The sequence below is a fragment of the Ambystoma mexicanum genome, chromosome 6q, assembly GCF_040938575.1.
Source record: "Ambystoma mexicanum isolate Mex_15411 chromosome 6q, UKY_AmexF1_1, whole genome shotgun sequence".
Classification (NCBI taxonomy): domain Eukaryota; kingdom Metazoa; phylum Chordata; class Amphibia; order Caudata; family Ambystomatidae; genus Ambystoma; species Ambystoma mexicanum.
In genome coordinates, this window is record NC_090937.1 from 615244287 (window position 1) to 615264263 (window position 19977).

General features: G+C 45.8%; 1 protein-coding gene across 3 annotated transcripts in view; it reads right to left on the reverse strand.

The window, feature by feature from the left end:
• Positions 1–19977, reverse strand: part of INTU (inturned planar cell polarity protein) — a 1700152-nt gene that overhangs the window by 774077 nt on the left and 906098 nt on the right. For all 3 annotated transcript variants that reach the window (XM_069631109.1, XM_069631111.1, XM_069631110.1), the window contains exon 7: positions 12227–12304. In XM_069631109.1, the coding sequence (XP_069487210.1) occupies positions 12227–12304 (78 nt within the window). The remainder of the gene's footprint in view (positions 1–12226; positions 12305–19977) is intronic.

Genomic DNA, 19977 nt, shown 5'->3' on the forward strand with positions numbered 1-19977 from the left:
AGTATAGGATCACAGAAGCCAAACGCCAGATGGTGAAGCAAGAAATCGAAGACATGTTAGTATGGACATCGTAGAACCCTCTGTAAGCCCTTGCTGCTCTCCCAAAGTAATGAAACCAGATGGGTCCACCTGGTTTTGCATGGACTTCAGGTAGCTGAACAGTAGTTCAGTTTATGAGGCTTACCTGATGCCCTGAGTCGATGATCTACTAGAACGACTTGGCACCACGATTTGTCTCTGTACCATCGACCTCACAAAAGGTTATTGGCAGATACAGTTGAACCCCCCCCCCCCCCCACCCACCTCCTCCAAACAAAGAAAAAACTGCCTTTTCCAGTCCACAAGGACTATAACACTTCAAGGTATTTCCATTCGGGTTACACAGAGCACATGCAACTTTCCAGAAGCTAATGGGCTGCTTATTGCAACCCCATAAAGCATACGCCGCAGCCTATCTGGATAATAATCATGTACAGCAAGACATTGGATAGGCATCTCAAACACATATGCCCAGTAGCGGATGACTGAAAATCAACCCAAAGAAGACGGTATTGGGGTCCACGGAAACCAAGTATATGGGTTACAAGGTAGGACGGGGAACCATACAACCTCAGATGAGTAAAATTGAGGCTGTTGAGATAATCCCTCTACCGCAGACAAAGAAAGAAATACGCATTTTTGTGCTTTGTAGGGTACTAGAGACGATTTATCCCTAGATTCTCGGCTATAGTAACACCCCTGGTGGATGCCTTACAATCCTGCCATAAGGTGATCGGTCCCATGACTGCACAGCTCAAAAGGCTTTTCTACAATTGAAGAACTGTATCTCCGCGGTTTTACAGTGCCCGAACTTGATCGCCATGCTATCTCAAGGGAGTTCTGAGGACGTACACCCCCATCCGTTTCATAGGTCGTAAACTACTTCCCCATGAAGTGGTATATTCCACCACAGAAAAGGAATGTCTTGCTATCAAGTGGGCTGTCGAATCACTACGTTATTACCTATTGGGTCACTGGTTAACCCTTTTTACGGATCATGTGCTGCTGCAGTGGTTGACGAAACATAAGGACACAAATCATAGGGTGTTGAGGTGGTTTCTTTCACTGCAGCCCTTAAAAAAATTATTTATTAAATATTCAAGTAGAACCCAAACGAACAAAGCATGAGCAAACAGAGCAGATCCATTTCAAGTCAAAGGCGGAACTCCCCCCACTAGCATCATATATCTGCAGTACTTCCAGCTGCATTAGCGCCTTTGTCAGGTTCTCAACCTGATTTTGTCAATAAATATTGTATATACAGTCCCCACACATCAGGGGGGCAAGCATGCAATGTTAACCTTCGAAAATACACTAGATCTAGGTCTTGACAGTGTGCTATATCGCTAAGCCATATTGCCACCCTTGGGATAGGTCCTCTCCACCATGTCTGTGCCACTTGCCTCCAGGCCAAGACCAACTGGAGGCCCACCAGCCTTCATGCGTGACGGGGAATATTATTTATGAATCTTAGCATGAGTATGTGGTGGGATGTGTGGGGAACATCGAGAAATTATCTTTCATTGTATTCCCAAGCCCAATCCCCCCACCCCTGTAATGAAATGCCTCCAGAAACACGAAGGTACCATCAGGGAACAGATCTCCGAATGTATGAAGGTGAAGTCTCATTATGGGGTTTACAAACACCTTCTCATGGGTTATTTCCAGTCCAGCCACATACCTTAATGGCAAATGCAGGGATTATAGTTACCCCACATCCAACTTTGCTGCCAGCCTCGACCATGCCTTACATATGCAAACAACAACATTCTCACTGCCACTACCTTTTGCACTCCCCCTCCCCATTCAATATCCCTGTTCTAAGCAATGCTCCGGCTACAATAGCCCTCTCAACCTGCACATACCCGGGAGGTCCACATCATATGGGCTCCGCAGAGTATTCGGTCTCCTCTCTGTATTGGAACAGCAATCCCCAGTAGTGGCGGCACTTCTCGACGCCGAGAAGGCCCTTGTCTCAACTAAATGGCCTTTTTCTCTTCTCAGTCCTTAGACATATGGGAATGCGGAGTGGTTTATAAAGCTGGTATCCTTGTTACATGAGGACCATGTGGCATGAGTGTGTGTGAATGACAGAATATCAGCCCCCATCAGGATGGGAAGAGAAACACAGCATGGGTGCCCACTGTCTCTTCTTTTATTCACGCTTGCTGTGGAACCCCTTGCAGAACTAGTTAGATCCAAGCATATACATAGAGGAATAAAGTTGTTCACACATAAATTGGTGATTTCACTCTATGCCTATTACTTGATACTATACATAAATGATCCCAAAACAAACCTAGTACCTGTCATGGCGGACATTCTGGATTTTGGGTGCTTTTCAAGGCTTAATATCAACTCAACTAATTCGGTGCCGTTACCCTTAACCGAAGGAACTGAAAACTTCCAATGGCATACTGACTACACTTGTTAACTTGGGGTGATGGTAGCGAGGTCCCCTGAAGCGCTATACTGGGAAAACTATGTGGTAAAATTAGCTAAAACCGAAGCAGCCCTTGGGAGATGGATGAACCTGCCTTTGTCCCTATTTGGACTGATAATGTTAGTTAAAATGGTTATTTTTGCCCAGGTTCTTGCACACCCTCCTTAACATAATAATAATAATAATAATAATTTAGCATTTATATAGCGCTACGAACCCTCAGGTATCTGAGCGCTGCTTATTATTACCCACGGTGTGTGATGCTCATTTATCGACCTCGGAAGGATGAAAGGCTGAGTTTGGCCCTGCCAGGATTCAAACCTGCGTCAGCAGGCACAGCATAGATGTCAAAGCGAGCGCTGTACTCGCTGTGCTATCAGACCGGCATGTCCATAGTGGTCCCCTCCACATTCTTTAAATCACTGAAGGCCTTAATAACGAGATAATTAAAGTTACTCACCATAGTGACTAGAGTACTCATAGTCCATAGTCCATAGTCCCCTTTCCTCCATCCTTGTGGGAATACTCTTCCAACGGCGATGCAAATGGAAGGCAGTCACTCAAAGTTTAGAAAACTCCTGAAGACTCACCTGTTTAGATAATCCAGGAGTTCCCTGCCACCCTCTGAGTTTTTTAGAGTTAGACACAGGAGGTCTGTCATTTATTTAGTTCTGTGTTTGTCTTGTCAAAGAACCTGATGCCTGCGGGCTGCCAGTGCTATATAAGATGATATACATACATACATCCCCCAACATGGGGACAGTACCGGAACCTTTGGCAGTGAAAAATTGAGCTTCCCCTTTAAATTTAGCATAGCGTGTGGAGACGCGGCCTCTGGCGTGGGAACGCCCCGCCGTGGCCCCACCCTTCGGCGCCTCACCACAGTCCCATTTCAACACATTGGGTGCTTAGATACGTGGCTACACTTATTACATATAAGCCCCTGGCATACAATCGGAGGAAGGTGGGTGGGATGTATGGAGGAAAGGGGACTACGGACTATGAGCACTCCAGTCACTATGGTGAGTAACTTTAAATACTAATATTCCCCGCCCCCTCCTCCATCCTTTTGGAAGATGAAGATTCCACCGGATAAGATAATAGGGTGGAGCCATGACCAACTGCCTCATATCTAAGAAGAAGCAAATAGGTTACTCGGAACCGCTTGCCCAAACTCAGCATCACACCTGGAGCTGGTGTCAAGGGAATAGTGCTTTCAGAAAGCCGACCGCGTGGCCTAAGTAGCCGCCTTGCTGAAGACATCCCAAGAAGCATGCCTCTGGAAACCTACGGCCCTGGCCTAAGCCCTCACCACACAGGCATGAATCCCCTCCGGGACTGGTTTGCCCATGGCCATATATGCCACAGAAATGGCCTGAACCATTCAACGCGCGATAGAAGCACTGGAAGCCGTGGACCTAGGGGAGGAGCCCCCGAAGGTGACAAACAGTTCCTCAGACTTCCTGAAAGATTTAGTCTGAGAAAGATCAAACTTGACGATCTTCTTAAGGTCCAAGGAATGCAGGGTCGTCTCTGCCTCTGATTGCGGTTTGTGGAGCAACACCAGAAGACAGATCTCTTGATTCAGATGAAATGGAGAGACCACCTTGGGCAAGAAGTTCGGGTGAGTGCGCAAGATGACCTTGTCACTGTGAAACATGGTGAACAGCTTGCAAGAAGATAACGCCTGCAGCTCGCTGTCCCTGCACACAGAGGTGAGAGCAACCAACAAAACTGTCTTTAGCGTCACCAGACTGATGTTTACAAAGTCCAAAGCTTGAAAAGTTTGCGCTGCAAAGCTGCAAAGACCACATTGAAGTCCCAGAACGGGTGCAGCCTGTGCACCTGAGCAAAAAGCCTAGACAACCCCTTGAGGTGGGCCTTAATCACTGGGTTAGCCGCCAAAAACACATGATCAGGGCAGTTCTTGGACGCCCCGATGGCAGCGAATTAGGTGATGTAGGTATGCACCTGCACACCAGAACGAGCCAGGTGTGCTGAAAAAGCCATTACATCGTCCAGCGGAAAGGTGACAGGATCCAGACCCTTGTCACGATCCCAATGGCAAAACCTAGTCCATTTGCTCTTATACTGGGACCGAGTAGAAGGCCGCCAGGCCTGCTGAATGATGTCCCACCGACAATTGGGCATGCTGAAGCCTCAGCTGGTCAGGAACCAGGCCGCCATGGCCAGCCTGGCTGGGTACGGATGTTCCACTGCACCATTCTGCTGCGTCAGAAAGCCCCTGTTGGGGATCGGCAGTTGGACGGGCCCCTGGGAGCACAACTGTAATAGATCCGAAAACCAGGCTCTTGAGGGCCAATGTGGGGCAATCGGGATGAAGCTGCAGCCCACCAAAGTACGGAAATTGCAGAGGGTCCATTGAAGCAGAGGGGGGACGGGAACGCGTTACACCAGCGGGCATGCCAACAGACCTGCAAGGCATCTCCCAGAGACCCCCGACCTGTCCATAAATGCAAACTGGTGGCACTTGGAATTCTGAGGGGATGCACACAAGTCCAGGTACGTGAATACTCAGTGCTGGAAGAGGGGCAACAAGGAGTAGGTGTGCAACTCCCACTCGTAGGTGTTGACCCCAATCGGCTCAGCTAGTCTGTTTCCGCATTGCTGTCCCCTGGGGGGTGGACTGCTGAAATCCAAATACCCCCCTTCACGGCCCATTCCCAGATCGAAACCGCCTCCGTGCATAGGAGGGGGGAACGGGTGCCACCTTGCTTGTTTAGGTAAAACATCCTAGTGGAGTTGTCCATCCTGACCAGAACCAACCTGTCCCTGATAAGGGGCAGAAAAGCCTTGAGGGCCAGGCCCACTGCGCTGAGCTCAAGCAGAGTGATATGCAGGAGGGCTTCTACCCTGGACCATGTGCCATGAATCACGTAGCCCTCCAGAGTAGTCCCCCAGTCCGAAAGGGAAGAGTCTATCATCACCACCAGGGTAGTCTCTGGTCGGCTGAAGGGGCCCCCATAGCGACATTGCCGTCCATCAACAACCAGCGCCGATTGGGGAGGATGAGCAGGGGTATTGGGAGCCTGTCTGACTGAGACCCCCTCTCCTGATCCCAATTGGCCACCAGGTGGAGCTATAGGTGACTCATCTTGAGGTGGGTGAGCTGAACCGGGAGCACGCAGGACGCCATCTATCCCAGAAGGTGCTAGAACCAACATGCAAAGGTTGTCAAGTTGGCCAGAAAGTGCCCAATCGCCTTGCGAAGTAAGAGGAGCCTTTCGTCCATGGGAAACACCTGCTGAACTGCTGTGTTCCAACACGCCCCTTGGAAGACCACATCCTGAGAGAGGCAGAGCTGCGACTTCCTCCGGTTGAGGGGACACCCCATCTGATGAAGAATATCTGCCAATTTCTGGCAGGAGTGTACCATCCCCTCGGGTGAACTGGCCCTCACCAGCCATTCAGCCAGATAAGGCTATCAGTGATGGCCCTCTAGGCGGAGAAGACCCGCCACTGCATTCATTAACTTTGTGTAGACACAAGGGGCCGAATTCAGGCTGAAAGGAAGCACCTTGTACTGAAAGTGATACGACATAAAACCTCCAAGAAGCTCAAAGCACTTAGAGGCACTATAGTTCACAATATTCAACAGTAGATTTCTTGGACGTATTGAACAACTGCTGTAACCCTTTGCCTACCTGGATGCCTCCAGTGTGTCATTTCAAGTACAGATCGTAGTAGAATAAATATAGTAACCCTGTGGTAAGCACTGCCTCCAACACCATGACAGAGTAACAGATGGGGGACCACAGAACAAGCTCACTGTCTGACGGAATCAATGACTTTTCACAGCTGTTTGAATACCTGAGTCAACACCAGACAAGAATAAACATTAGATGAGGCAACTATGGGTCACAGCTCTGAAAAATGTTTTCATACTGGGGGATGTGACAAAGCCAGTATGCTGGCCTAGTCAAGAGGGGATTGGAACCACATCTAATCTGGGGATGGGAAGCCTACCTTGGAGAAATCAGGAGCCAATCCTACCGTAGAGGAGGATGGCGGCAGTTGAGAAGTTCCCAATTCCTTATCCGAAAAAGTGCCAGTCTGTTTCTGTGCAGTACTAAATTGCATCACTCAATGCCTGTGAACTGAAATGCTGGCAGAGTGCTCTCTTCTAATTTCAGGGAGGAATCAGAAAATGCTCTACAGCAAAGAGGGGAAGCCTTAGCGCCCCAGCCATAGTCCCCTTAACAGCCTGACAAGAAACAACCAACCCAGGAGAGAGATGACAGCAATTACCAGCCTACGCACACGTCCTGTTGGCGGCATCACAGGAGAAACAAAGACCAGAGCGGGGGCTCCTATGCGACAGAGCAGTCAGTCGTGCATTGCATGCCAGCCTCGCGATGCCCAAAGAGGAGTCCCCAATAGGGCCCCTAAACCAACAAACCTAGTCAAGGATCAGAGACCCCCTACTGGGACGACACTTACCTTGAGGGGATGTGACCAGGGAACCTCTCACACAAATCTGAATAATATGTAACATGGGGCGCCATTGCTGCCTCACTGCGGTCCCGCATGAAGAAAAGGGGTGGGGCTCAACCCAACATTTAAACATTTCTGCAACACTTCCTGCTTGGGGAAGGCAGGGCCTAATTGGCTAGGGATAGACTGCTAATCAGAGGATAGGGAGAGAAATAGGAAAACCCCCAGGAAACAGGAAGGTGAATGGAGGTGGTGGTGGCAGGCGAACAGACCAGCATGAGGAAGGATGTTGGAGGTGATTTCTGGAGCAGCTAGTGAGTGCAAGTGGTAATATGTTGTAAGTTTGCGTGATAGGGTAACAAGTGTGGTTAACTGAGACAGTGTACAGAGTGAATTAAGTGAAGGTCAGTAGAGTTGCAGTATTAGTGTGGGGTAGTGGTAGGAAGAAAGAGGAGTAGTGCTGTGGTGGAGGGAGTAGTAGTAGTGTGGGTGAGTAATCAGTAATGTGGAGGGTGTAGTAGTGTAAGAAGGGAGAAGTAAAGTTGCAAAGGGAGTAGTAGTGTTGAGGAGGGAGCAGTAGTGTTGAGGAGGGAGCAGTAGAGTGGAGGAGTGAGTAGTAACTTTGAAGGGTGGAGGCAAGGCTTAGAGGGAGTGGGACACATTGGAGGGCAGAAGGGAAAGAAGTAGGGTAAGAGGAGTGAGGAGTTGTAGGGAGAGTAGTGAGAGAAGAACATCAGAAAGTGAGAGAGAGGAAGACATGGGTGTGATGGAGAAGAGACTCAATTGGCATAGTGTCTGGAAGGCACCTTTTAATGCCCCTATACATTTACTAATCACTAGATAGGGAAAATCTAGAAGTCCCTGATGGAGTACAGATAGATAAGGCGAACATCCTTTAGACAGTAGGGGGTTAATAATCAGAAGTTACAAACCTGGAGTTGAGGGACGAATGAGTTAGGGAGGATGTCCTTTACAAGACTAGAGGGAGAGAGGGATGGCCATAGGGCCCAGTAACATCTTAATAGAAACCCTTGAACCATCTTGTAGATTTGGGAGTGTTTTCTTGAGCCATCTGTAACAGAGAGCAGATGGACACTCACCCTCATGTCTGATTTCATTCCAGGGAGTGTGAGCAGCTGAACTCTCACTCTCCAAGAATAACAAGCACATAAATAAGTACCAGGGCATTAGGGGGGAAATACCCTTACCATTGAACAACAAATACAATGTAGGGGGTGTGGGGGGGGATCTGTGTACCCTCACCTCCTGAGACAAATTAACCCTGCGGGGTTGCTTAGGGGCTTGTCAGTCTGTCATAACTGGTAGTCCATTGTTACCCCACAGAGTCTCCCCAACTTGGGTGGCTTACCTTACAAGTCTTCGAAGTAGCATTGCAGGGAAAACATGTCTCTGATTGTATAATTGGAGACCCCTACCCACTAGGGAATGGATCGTCTGGGGGTGCTCTGAGAAACCTGAAGGTACTCTCACCTCCACTTCCCAGGGATCATTTGTCCAGGTGGCCAGGGAAGGACCATCGCTTTTGGATCCCCGACCCTAGGGGTGGACAAGCAAGGAAGAATCACCCGAGTAGAGGGTCCTTGGGGATTGGGGAGAGGGTGCCTGAGAGCAAGACATGGTATCCCCACTATTTCAACATTGATTTACCCTACTCTCCCTCAGCCTTTATAGGATATTGCCATTCCTATCCGTTCTACCCTCTGAATTTACATCAAGTACTAGGACGAGGAAGAAGACTCAAAGCGTAATGCAGAACTCCCTTAGGAAACACCAATATAGTACTAACACGAGGAAGAGGGCTATAGAGTAATAACATTACTCAAACCAAACATGACCCATTAATAGGGTCAGGCAAAGTCAGGAAATTGAGTCTGATACCTCGCACCTGCAACCTATTATTCACTGGCAGATGTATAAAAGGAGAAACCCCAGTGAGCAAAGATAGCGCGTTGGGCGAGGAGCAGCAAGGAAGCCAAGCCGAGATGTGGAGCAGAAGAAACCGGAACGCCAAGACGCTGTGGTGAAGCAGAGAGAAATTGTCTGCGGGAGCGTGGCGAAAGAAGTGAGTCTCAGAGCCGGCAGCAGTAGTAAGAGGAAGCCGTGGGAAGAGGCAGTCCTTTGCTGGTGGCTTCAGAGTGCTCGTTCCCCTGGGTGGAGACGCGATCCAGGAGTGCCTAAGGGCAGAAACCGTGGGAGCGAAGAAGCACAAGATCCCAAAGCGACCAGTGAGTTTCATGTGTTAAGAAACCTGGTGCGTGAGTGAATGCAAGTGAATGGATATACAGTGTAGCGGAGTGTTCGCATGCCGTTGGCACGTTGTTGAAATGCTCAGAACGAAGGCGAGAGGCCTTAACACGAGGATAATCAAGTGTAGAAGTGAACAATGCAAGTGAATGGATACAGTGTAGCGGAGTGGTCGCGTGCAGTCGGCATATTGTCGAAAGTCTCAGAATGAAGGGGAGAAGCCTTAACAAGAGGATAATCGAGTATAGAAGTGAACAATGACCTGAAAGCTAAAGTGGGTAAAACATTCTATCAGAGTGACTGCATACAAGGAAAGACACGTGTTGGAAGGTCTCTGAACAATGAGCAAACCATTGCAAGTATCAAGGACGACTAATGTGCAAACAGAAAAAAGGAGCAACATGAAGTGTGAGCAAAATGAAGTGCAACCAAAACGTGAACAAGACACAATGATCAGAGCTTGGGAAGAGAAGGGCATATGGTTGCACGACCTGTAATGGAGGGACAGTGTACCTAGACCAGAGGGCCCCAACTAACAATGAAAGTAATCAAGGAGACCAATAAATCTACTGTTGAATATTGTGAACTATTCAAAGTGCTTTGAGCTTCGGGAAAGGGAAGACGGAGCTCCTGTAAAGTATATTGAGACTGTTGAATAGCGTGACAAGAGACTTTGAACTTTGTGAACGAAATCCCAGAGCCCTGTTGAATACTGAAGAACAGTTGTTGAACCTTGTGAATCTAACTACTTAAAGCTTGGGGAAGGGAACCCTGAGTAACCCGCTGAACATTGTTAACCAGAATGTATTCAGAGCTCGGGGAAAGCAGCCCTGAGAAACCTGTTGAACTTTGAGAAACCATGGGGCTTTGTGCATCGGGAAGCAAACTCTAAAAAGCCCATTAACCTTTATGAATCAGAGTGGTTTAAAGCTTGGGGGAGGGAGCCCTGAGAAATCTTGGTGAACTTTGTTAACTAATTTGAACTTGAAGACAGCCAGAGAACTCCAGAGGAACTACATTTTTGCATTTTACTTTTGAACACTATTTATGTTGAGCAAGAACATCCTTACACTGTATAGTTAGATGTGAGGGCAAGCACAGGTTTTGACTGACAGACATTTGTCTTGGACTTACTGACTTAGACTTTCCTTAGTTGCATCAGTTGAGGGAAATACCAAATTAGAGATAGGGTAAGTTAGGCCTTACATTATCCTGACCTTAAATAAAGATGTTTATTGTTTAAAACTTAAACTTTGTTGTCTGTGTCATCTCTTGATACCATGTCTGTCTCAAGTACCTTATAGAAAACACCCCTAAATCTGGGACATATTCTGATCCTCCCGACATGAAAACCAAACTGCTCTGACCAATCTCCTCCTCCCAATTGGGAACCAGTTAGTCCTATACTATCAAATCCTATCATGTGCTTCCCTAGATGACTGGTCCCATCATCAGCCATTAACAGTTTCCTAGATGTGGGTTCTCCAGTTGCACAATCCTCTGGACATCACACTCTTCCCCTAAGGTGAAGAATCACTCACTGCTGCCCAGGCAGGCTGTGTAGCTCAACAACAATGATGCCATACCCAGGTCCAAGAGGGTCAGAAAAGCTTATCACCCGTCACCCAGGCCACAGGCCCAAGGTTGAAAAACATGAACAGGTGCAATAAAAATAGGCTGTGGTTGGTCCCCAACATTTCAAGGCAGTTCAAAGTCTTTCCCTTCTGATTCAGAGTTTCTCCCTGCAATACAGGGAGCTGCTTCTGACACAAGGGCTGCTACTTAGTCTGATACAGAGTTCCCCCTTTTAGGGGAAGACTGTGTTTTAATACATGTTTTGATAGGGACAACTAATTCTAGTGCACACGCCCCAATCAATAGAGAGGCTCTATTCTGATGCATAGTCTCCTCCCTCTCAATGCAGTCTCGTCCCATTAAAGTGAAGCCTTTGTATATGATAAGAGCCACTTCAATGAAGGAGGAGACTTCAAAGGAGAATAACCTTCAAGTAGGGGCGGGGGGCAGTAGATACTCTGAAAATAATTATTAGTTTTATAGCACAACTTTGACTCACTGCAGAGCCCGAATAAGTGATATTACTACCAAAACGAATGACACTTCCTGCAGTATGAAAGGCTCAGTTTGTCTTTTTTTTAAAGGGGGGGGGGTGGGGGGGATTTGAAACTGTTCACTGCTAATCCTTTAATAGAGGTATGCTCACTAAGCTATTGTCGTAACTGGAAGGGTAGATATTCTCTATGAAAATATGTGAGATACTGTTGGATCTAAAATTGGGGAGAATTCATTGCCTGCCATTCCCAAGCAGCAACTATTTAAAAATGAAAACGGCTGAGCAAGATTGTTATGGGAGAAGGTTTATTTTAAGAACCTGGCTGCACTCATCTGTATGGAAGAGCAGTGCAGGGGGATGCAGTTCCACCAGTGGCATGGCCAAGCACAGTGCTGGAAACAGTGTCTCCTCTCTCCCATATTCCCCCCCTCCCTCCCATCTCTGGGAAGAAGAATCAGGGCCAGGTCACAATAGATGGCAGGTAAAAGGCTGTTTTGGGAAGAATGCCATTATTAGGAGGTTCGTGATATGCCTTTCAGGGTTAAGGACTCACCTTAAGATGTGGGCTGTTGCCAGAAAAGCTGAACCCATCGCAATTAAGATCACCAGTAGGGAATTAGGCCATATGCTAGCCAATCAGCTTTAAATGTACATAATTAAGAGGACCTTTATACTTGAGACAAATATGCACACACTGTAGACTGTGCTGTGTAACATTACAATATAAAGACCACGAAGGCCATGCTCTATAATCTATATTCTTTCCACACAAAGGGTCACATTTGGAAATAGTTTCCCTGCAACTTATCAAGGCAATATCATTTAGAAGATTATAAAAAGAACAATTATAATAATACCAAATTGGTCTGACATTGCTTCTAAGTGCATCTAAAACAATTTGACCACTTTTTTTTCACATTAATTGGCATAAAAACAGTTTCATTTTGGCTTACCTGACCAAAGAACCATACATAACTTTTAAAGTCTGTACAACATCTGACACCATATTCTTTAGCTGAAGAAGAGGAATACTAGAAGAAGAATACAAAACTCGTTTTAAAACACAGCAGTTGACATGATAAAATAACATTGCTTTATTTTTTCCTAAGGCACATTTCTTAGGAAGATGTGTTGGGATCATTGCTGGCACATGTTCCTGCTGGCTCAATACCTACTTATTCTCTTAATAAACCCTTTGAGGGCAGAACAGAACCTCCCTACCCATGGAGTTCAGAGTACCGGGACAAAAAGATAGGTCTTACACATTATAAAATCCCTTCTTAGCTCAGTTCGCCACATGCACAAATAATTATTATTCCTCAACAACCCATTATCAATGACCATCGGCTAGTGCCAAGTAAACATTTTGAAGCCTGATATATATTTGTGCATTGTGCAAATGAGAACTGTTTTAAAATGTACATATATACAAACACCATCAAAGTTATGGTGGATTTAAAAAGGCTTGAAAAAAAACATCCACCGAAAATCCGAAAGTAGAATAAGACATTTGAGCCAAGTCACACATGCATTCCCACCATGTCACACATGCAACATGGCTCAAATGGCTTTTTTGACTTTCACATTTCATGCAGAAGGCACTATTGAAGTCTTATTAAACCCACAATAACTCTGCTGGTGTTTTCTACAGAGGCCCCAATGTTAAAACCACGAGGTTGCCAGACTACACTGCACTGATGATCCCTAATAAGAGTGAAACCAGTAGAACTGTGTTTTGGGATGAAGAAGTCATGAATGAAATAGAACCGCCATGTAAGGCAAATACAACTTTCTGGAGCGGAAGGCAAGCCTTTGGGCTAATTTGCAAACCCACAATGCTCATGTGGCTCTGTACCTGGTGAACTTCCTTTGATGGCTAGTGGGTCGCACTGTGGCATGTGATTTGGCTCAAATGTCTTATTGTTATATTCTGTCTCATTACCTGGCTATATCTGGTGATGTCATGCTCTGATGTCATGGAGAGAATATTCCCCGAGGGCATGGAGTGTTGGTCTGTTGTGTCATGTGACTTTAGGAGTTCCGACCCAGGCATTTAGAACCATGTGGCCTGGGTGGTAGGAGCCAGCGGGCTCTACTCAAGATCCTATCCTACTATGTTCCTACCACAAATGTTACCTGAAGACCTGAATAAGAGAACGTGTACCTAGCCTTCTTTTTAACAGTTATTATAAATTAAACCTTTGTATTTTTATAGCACAAACATAGTTAGGAAACAACAGAGCACTACACATGTCGCTGAAGGTAACATGAGGTAAGTGAGTACATTATGTGGCACAGGATCTTCTGGCCATGGGGGAGATATGTGATGCAGGAGTGCAAGGAGACTATGTGGCGCCTAGGTATTGTATGAATAGTAAGTTCTGGAGTTTCATCCAGAACTGTAAGTGTACTAGCACGGTTCTGTATTGCCACTGGGATGGTGTTCCAGTAGGCAGGAGCATAGTAGGAGAATGCATATATAACAATATTGAATATTTTTGGAAATATCAACGTTAAGGTTGAAAGAATGTTCTTATTAGAGGGCCTGCGGTTGCGGCCCTGTAGTTATGGTTAAGTTGTTCAACCCATCGGAGGAGCACTTTTTGGGTGGCTTATAACTTTGCTCCCCCAGATAAATCTTTACCAGACTTTGCAAAAAAAAGTATTTGGCCATGTCTGAATTTTTCTGGCATGTTTGGCGAGGTTTTGTCAAGAGGGGGGCAAAGTTGTAGGAGGGTTACCAAAACTTCTGTTTTTTCCATAGACGCAATGGCAACAACATTTTTCTCACGTCTACAACCCAAACTGCTGGATGGATTTTCACCAAATTTGCGACAGGAGCAGCGGCTTGGCCCCGAAAGCGTGCTTTTGTACATTTGGTGTAAATCCGTCCAGTAGTTTCTTTTAAAAAGGCCCCAAAAGAAGGTAAACAAAAATTAGTGATATCTGGGTTCGGTCTGCAAACCCACTTCCCTGTTTGGTCTGTGGACGGCATCCAATTGGCCTAGAGGGCGACGTGATGTCCGCAGACATCGGACACGCCCACTGATTGGATGGTGAAAAGCATGAAGTGCGTCAGATTTTTGGAAACGCCTGCCATGCTGGATTCGTGGACCGCAGCCGGTGTCCGTGAACATCACACTTATCAAACAATCTCTGGGGAGGTGAGGGGTGATGAGGATGCGATGGGATAGGACCATAAGAAGCCAAAAAAACGGGCATGTTTTGTCACCAAAGTCCGCGAACAGTCCGGTTGTTTGGGGGCATCTATGTCTATTGATGCATTACAGGGTTGGTGAAAAGCAGTTTTTGGATGGCTTATAACTTTGCCGCTACTAATGAAACTGCATGAAATTCTGGACTATTATTCTAGACCTGATTCTGAATGGTTCTGGAAAGTCTGGAACTGTTTTGTTAAGAGGGAAAAATTAGAAGGGGGGGGTCCCAAAATATTGTAAAGGCTTATAAATATGGTGCCATTTGACGTTTTCAAAACGTTTTTAAATCTAGATGTACATGTTTTTACAAAGTTTGCTGGGATTTTGTCATTTTGGGGCAAAATTAGTTGGGTCCCAAAATATTGCAAAGGCTTCTAAATGTAAGTGGCTAACAGGGTGTAATCAAAGCGTAGGTGCGCTCTTGTCAAAAATCAATGGTGGATCACTTGCAGCCGTGACAGCAAAGCAAGCTCCCTTGAAGGCCCCCAAAATGTTCAATAGCAAAAGGTTAGGATGCTGTCAAATGGCGCTGTGACCCTTGAATTTCAATCAAAGAAAATACAATGTCCGAAGCAATTGTCAAGGTAAATTCTTTCAAAGTGTTTATAATGCCAAGAATCTGGAACAGCCGACATGTGTTTTGACCACGTGTCGGTTGTTCCGGCTTCTAAATGTGGTGCCATATGACGAATCTACACAAAAGTTTGCAAAACGATTTTAAATCTAGATATACACGTTTTTGTAAAGTTTGGTGGGATTTTGTCAAGAGGGGGCTAAATTAGAGGGGGGTCTCACCATTTTTTGCCATTTGACGAATGTGGACAGAAGTTTTCATAAAGATTATAGACCCAACCTTGAATGTTTGTGTAAAGTTTGAATGGATTCTGTCAAGTGGGGGTTCTAAGTTATATGACTATTGTTATGTACATACATTTTGACACTTTTGATTGAAAAATAAAACATGGGCGGATTTCAAGCAAACTTGTGTAAGGAGCATTAGCAAGGACCTTAAAGCACGGTTTTGCAAATGTGCCAGTGTTTCATTTTGTCAAGTGTCATAATGTAGGTACAAAAAATAGGGTTATACCTTTGGTGATTGAGGTGTAGCCTGTAGCCATGGGCGGTGGCCAGATTATCCAGGTTATGACCTGGACAATTTGGCTACAGGCCATGACTTCGAAGGAAGACAAATGGTGCTAAAGTGGCCATGTGCTAAAGTTATTCGAAAGTGGGATATGTTTGAAAGGGAAAATGTGCTTGTGGTAATATGGTCATAGGGTTGTCTCTTCGCCTTCTGCAGGCTGCCATGGAAAAGGAAGAGGGGCTCTGTACGGAGCCCCACCTTCCCTTTCCCTGGTGGTCATCTTGGAAACGGATTTTCCTTCCTGACATGATGTCCTGGGTGTTAGTCTTAGCAGTGCACGGTGGTGGCCGAGTTATGGTTGCTTAACTTACCATAACTGGCGAAATTCCTGAGGTTTTTCGGTTTTATTTGTAACCATAACGTTCCTTTAACAAAGTTTTTTTCATTGAATATATGGGATCCATTAAGCACTGTAATCGTATTTCTGATGCTTGTATCTGCTTAGATTTACATGCTGTGCATAGGCCGACATCTAGTGGAAGCTGCAGAGTATAGTTGTTGTTTTCAAAACTCGAAAAGGGACGTCGACAGGGCGTGCCAGTAATACTATCCCTAGTGTGATGTCCACTGTACCCATGATCGCTCACGCGTTGAGGTCTCTCAGATTGTTATTTTTCTGACATGAGGTAGCATGAGGTGTAGCGCGAGTACAGTTGTATCCAAGCAGATGCATATCAGACAAGCTCATAAGCATCCATGCGCCTTCTCTCCGAGGGGAGGAAGGGTGGGTCGCATGTGAATCTAAGCAGATACAAGCATCAGAAATACGATTACAGTGAGTAATGTGTCCCTTCTGAGGCTTGTGGAATCTGCTTAGATCACATGCTGTGCATAGATTAGCAAGCAGTGGAAGATGGATGTGGGCTGTGAGAAGGTTCATGAGCAAATAAATGACTTAGAACCGCTTGTTCCACTTGTTTATCTGTCTTGGAATGAGTGTCAATGCAGTAGTGCTGAGTGAAAGTGTGTATAAAGCTCCATGTAGCTGCTTTGCAAATACTGTCTAAGGGGACATTTGCAATGAAAGCCAGAGTGGCTCCAGTACCTCTTGTGGAGTGGGCCCTTGGCGTAAAAGGCAGTGTTTTATTTGATAGGGAATAGCACAGTTGTAGACATCTGACTATCCACCGAGATATGGCATTTTTAGAGATGCAATCTCCTTCTCTGCCTGGCACTATGGAGACAAACAGTTGATCTATTTTTCTTAGCGGTCTGGTCTTGTCTACATAGTAGAGGACCGCCCTCCTCACATCTGGTGTAGGCTGACAAAGCCACCAGGTGTACCTTTAGTGAGTTAAAGACTAACACTGCATCCAGTAAGCGGAGCATATACGTTAGAACATTAGGAGTACAATCAACGGGTTGATTTGCTTATTCTGGCACCAAATTATGAATCGTTTCCATTTATCATATTAACAGTGCCTCGTGTTTGGTTTTCTTGACTCTTTCAAGATATCCATACATCTCTGCGGTAGATCAAGATGTCCGAACTCTGACTTCAGGAGCCATGCTGCCAAGTTCATAGAGTGGGGTTGTGGGTGCACTGTTAGTCCTCTGTGCTGGGAGAGTAGGTTGTACTGGCACGGGAGTTTGATGGGTTCGCACATCGCCAGTCTGCGCAGATGTGGATACCACGGCTGTCTTGCCCACATAGGAGCAACAAGGATCAGCGTCATTGGTTCCTTGTGTAACTTGTTCACCACCTTCCTCATGAGAGGAGTCGGGGGGGGGGGGGGTAAGCAAACTTCCCTGACCAGTTCATCTATAGGGCGTTCCCCTTGGAGCCTCGCTGGGGGAACCTGGATGCAAAGTCTGGGCATTGACGATTTTCGCTTGTGGGGATTAGGTCTATAGTTGGAAAACCCCATAGAGAGAAGAGGTGTTCTACGACTCCTTCGTGTAGACGCCACTCGTGTTCCTCTGGTAGGGGATCTCTGCTCAATGAGTCTGCTAGAGCGTTGAGTTCCCCTGGAACATGTTGCGATGATAGGAACACTTTCCGTTTGAGTGCCCATTTCCAGATTTTCTGTGCAAGGCTGGATAGATTTGGAGAGCGCGTATCCCCCTTCTTGTTGATATTAAAAACATCGCTGTGGTGCTCTCCGTCAGGATCTGCACCGACAGGTTTGTTAAATGGGGTTCGAACGCCTGGAGTGCTTTCAATACTGCCAGAAGTTCCAGCACATTGATAAGGTTCTGAGCTGCAGTGTGAGAACACAGACCCTGGGCTGTGTGGTGAAGGTAGTGAGCCCCCCACCCTGCCAGTGAGGCGTCCGTTGTGACCACTGCTTGTATCTGTGGGTCATAGAATGGTTTCCCCTTCGTCAGGTTTTTTCTCGTCCACCAGCAAAGGTTTTGTAACAGTGTTGGCGAAACGACCACTACATCGTCCCACTGACCGCTTGCCTGAGACCATTGTTTCGCCAACAACTCCTATATGGGACGCATGCACAGACGCGCGTGAGGAATCAGGTATATGCAAGATGCCATCATGCCTAGCAAACGCATAGCTTTGTGCACCCTTATCTGGCAGCCGGCCTGATGATGCAGTATTTGCAGTAACATATTTTGGACTCTTTCCTCTGATGGAAAGACAAACCCCTCTTGTGTGTTTATAACAGCTCCCAGGAACTGTGTGTTTGTGCTTGGCACTAGGCTTGAATTTTTCTTGTTGATGGAGAAGCCCAATTGAAAGAGAAGGTTGATAGTTCTTTGAATGTTTTGTCTGCAAATTAAGGGGGACTCCCCTGTAATGAGCCATTCGTCCAGGTAAGGGTACACTGGGATTGCCTCCGTGCGCAGGTGTCCTGCCACCACCGCCAGTACCTTTGTGAATACCTTTGGAGCAGATGCTATCCCAAAGGGCAGCACCTTGAATTGCTAGTGCTGGTTCGCTATCTTGAAACGCAAGAATCTTCTGTGTGCTGGGAACATTGAAATATGGAAATAAGCATCTTTCATATCCAGTGTTGCCATGTAATCCCCCTTTCTTAGTAGAGGGATTACCTCTTGTAGCGAAGTCATGTGGAACTTTTGTGGCTTGACATACTGGGTGCATTGTTAGATCTTTCTTTGGCACAAGGAAGTAAGTTGAATAAATATCCTTTTTTACCTGGTTGGCCGGAACGACTTTGATAGCGTCCTTTAGGAGAAGCGTGGCGATCTCCTCGAGGAGGATGCGCTGGTGTTCCTTGGAACGGATATTCTGTCGAGGGGGGTGGTTGTGGGCAATGTTCCCTCTAAGCTGTGCGCATGTGCGCTTGCCCAGCTTCCTTCTGGGTGCCGCTCAGAAGAATTTTAGCAGCGCACACAGAAAATTCCCACCTAATCAAAAAGATGTAATAATGGACAAGCCACAGCAGCTACCTAGTATTTGCTTTCTCTCAAAATGAAGATAAATGATGCAACTATTTGTGATATTCTAGTCTAACCTTTTTACATGGACCGACTACAGAAGTTTGACCTTAAAAATCTAAAAACTCTAAAAACAGAATACACTGACAAGAGGTTAAAATATGAAAGTAGCTCCATGAACAGAACATAACAAAAATATGCCTGCACACACCAAATTATTGTCCCTCCCCACTTATGACTCCTAAACTTGATTCTACCACATGACTCGAACTCCACCCAAGGCCCCATACAGATATTACCAGGCAACCTGGAATCTGCATACCTTAACTCTGCAAAAGGTTACCAGACTAGATGCTAGTCTTATTTTGTTATAAAATGAATGATGTTCAAACACAAGAATTTCTGCTACTCATGGTGCCTTAGCAAAAGCATTACCCACACTAGTTTCAACTCAAATATTGGATTGTAAGTAAGCAGGCTACTACAATGTGTAACCTCATCCCATGTTTCCTATACTTTGTACATATGTCACAAAAGCACTTTGAAAAGCCCCCTTGCAAGTTAACACATTATAAAACTAAAATATGAATTTGACCTGTAAGGATTTTGAGTAGGCAAATGTCATGCTTAGTGTCTCCTACTTTATTTAGCATTGCTGACATTACCCTATAAATGGAGAGCAACATTGCAATATCATTTACTTGGCCTGCAAGGGATAATTGGTATGGACTCTGCCTGGCATTATTCGTATATAAAATTTGTGCAACAATATTCAGATAACTAGAATGTTTTTCACACAATCTGCAACATTTCAAAATGTTCAGAGTTCCATGGAGTTTTAACTGAGTACTTGTACAATCCTACCCAACAATCGAAAGGTGGGGTATGTTGCAAACAATCTTGTATGTACTTCATAGTAATTGTGCACATGCAGATGTATGACATTTTCTTATACTCCACATAATTTCATTATTAGGCTTTAAATTGG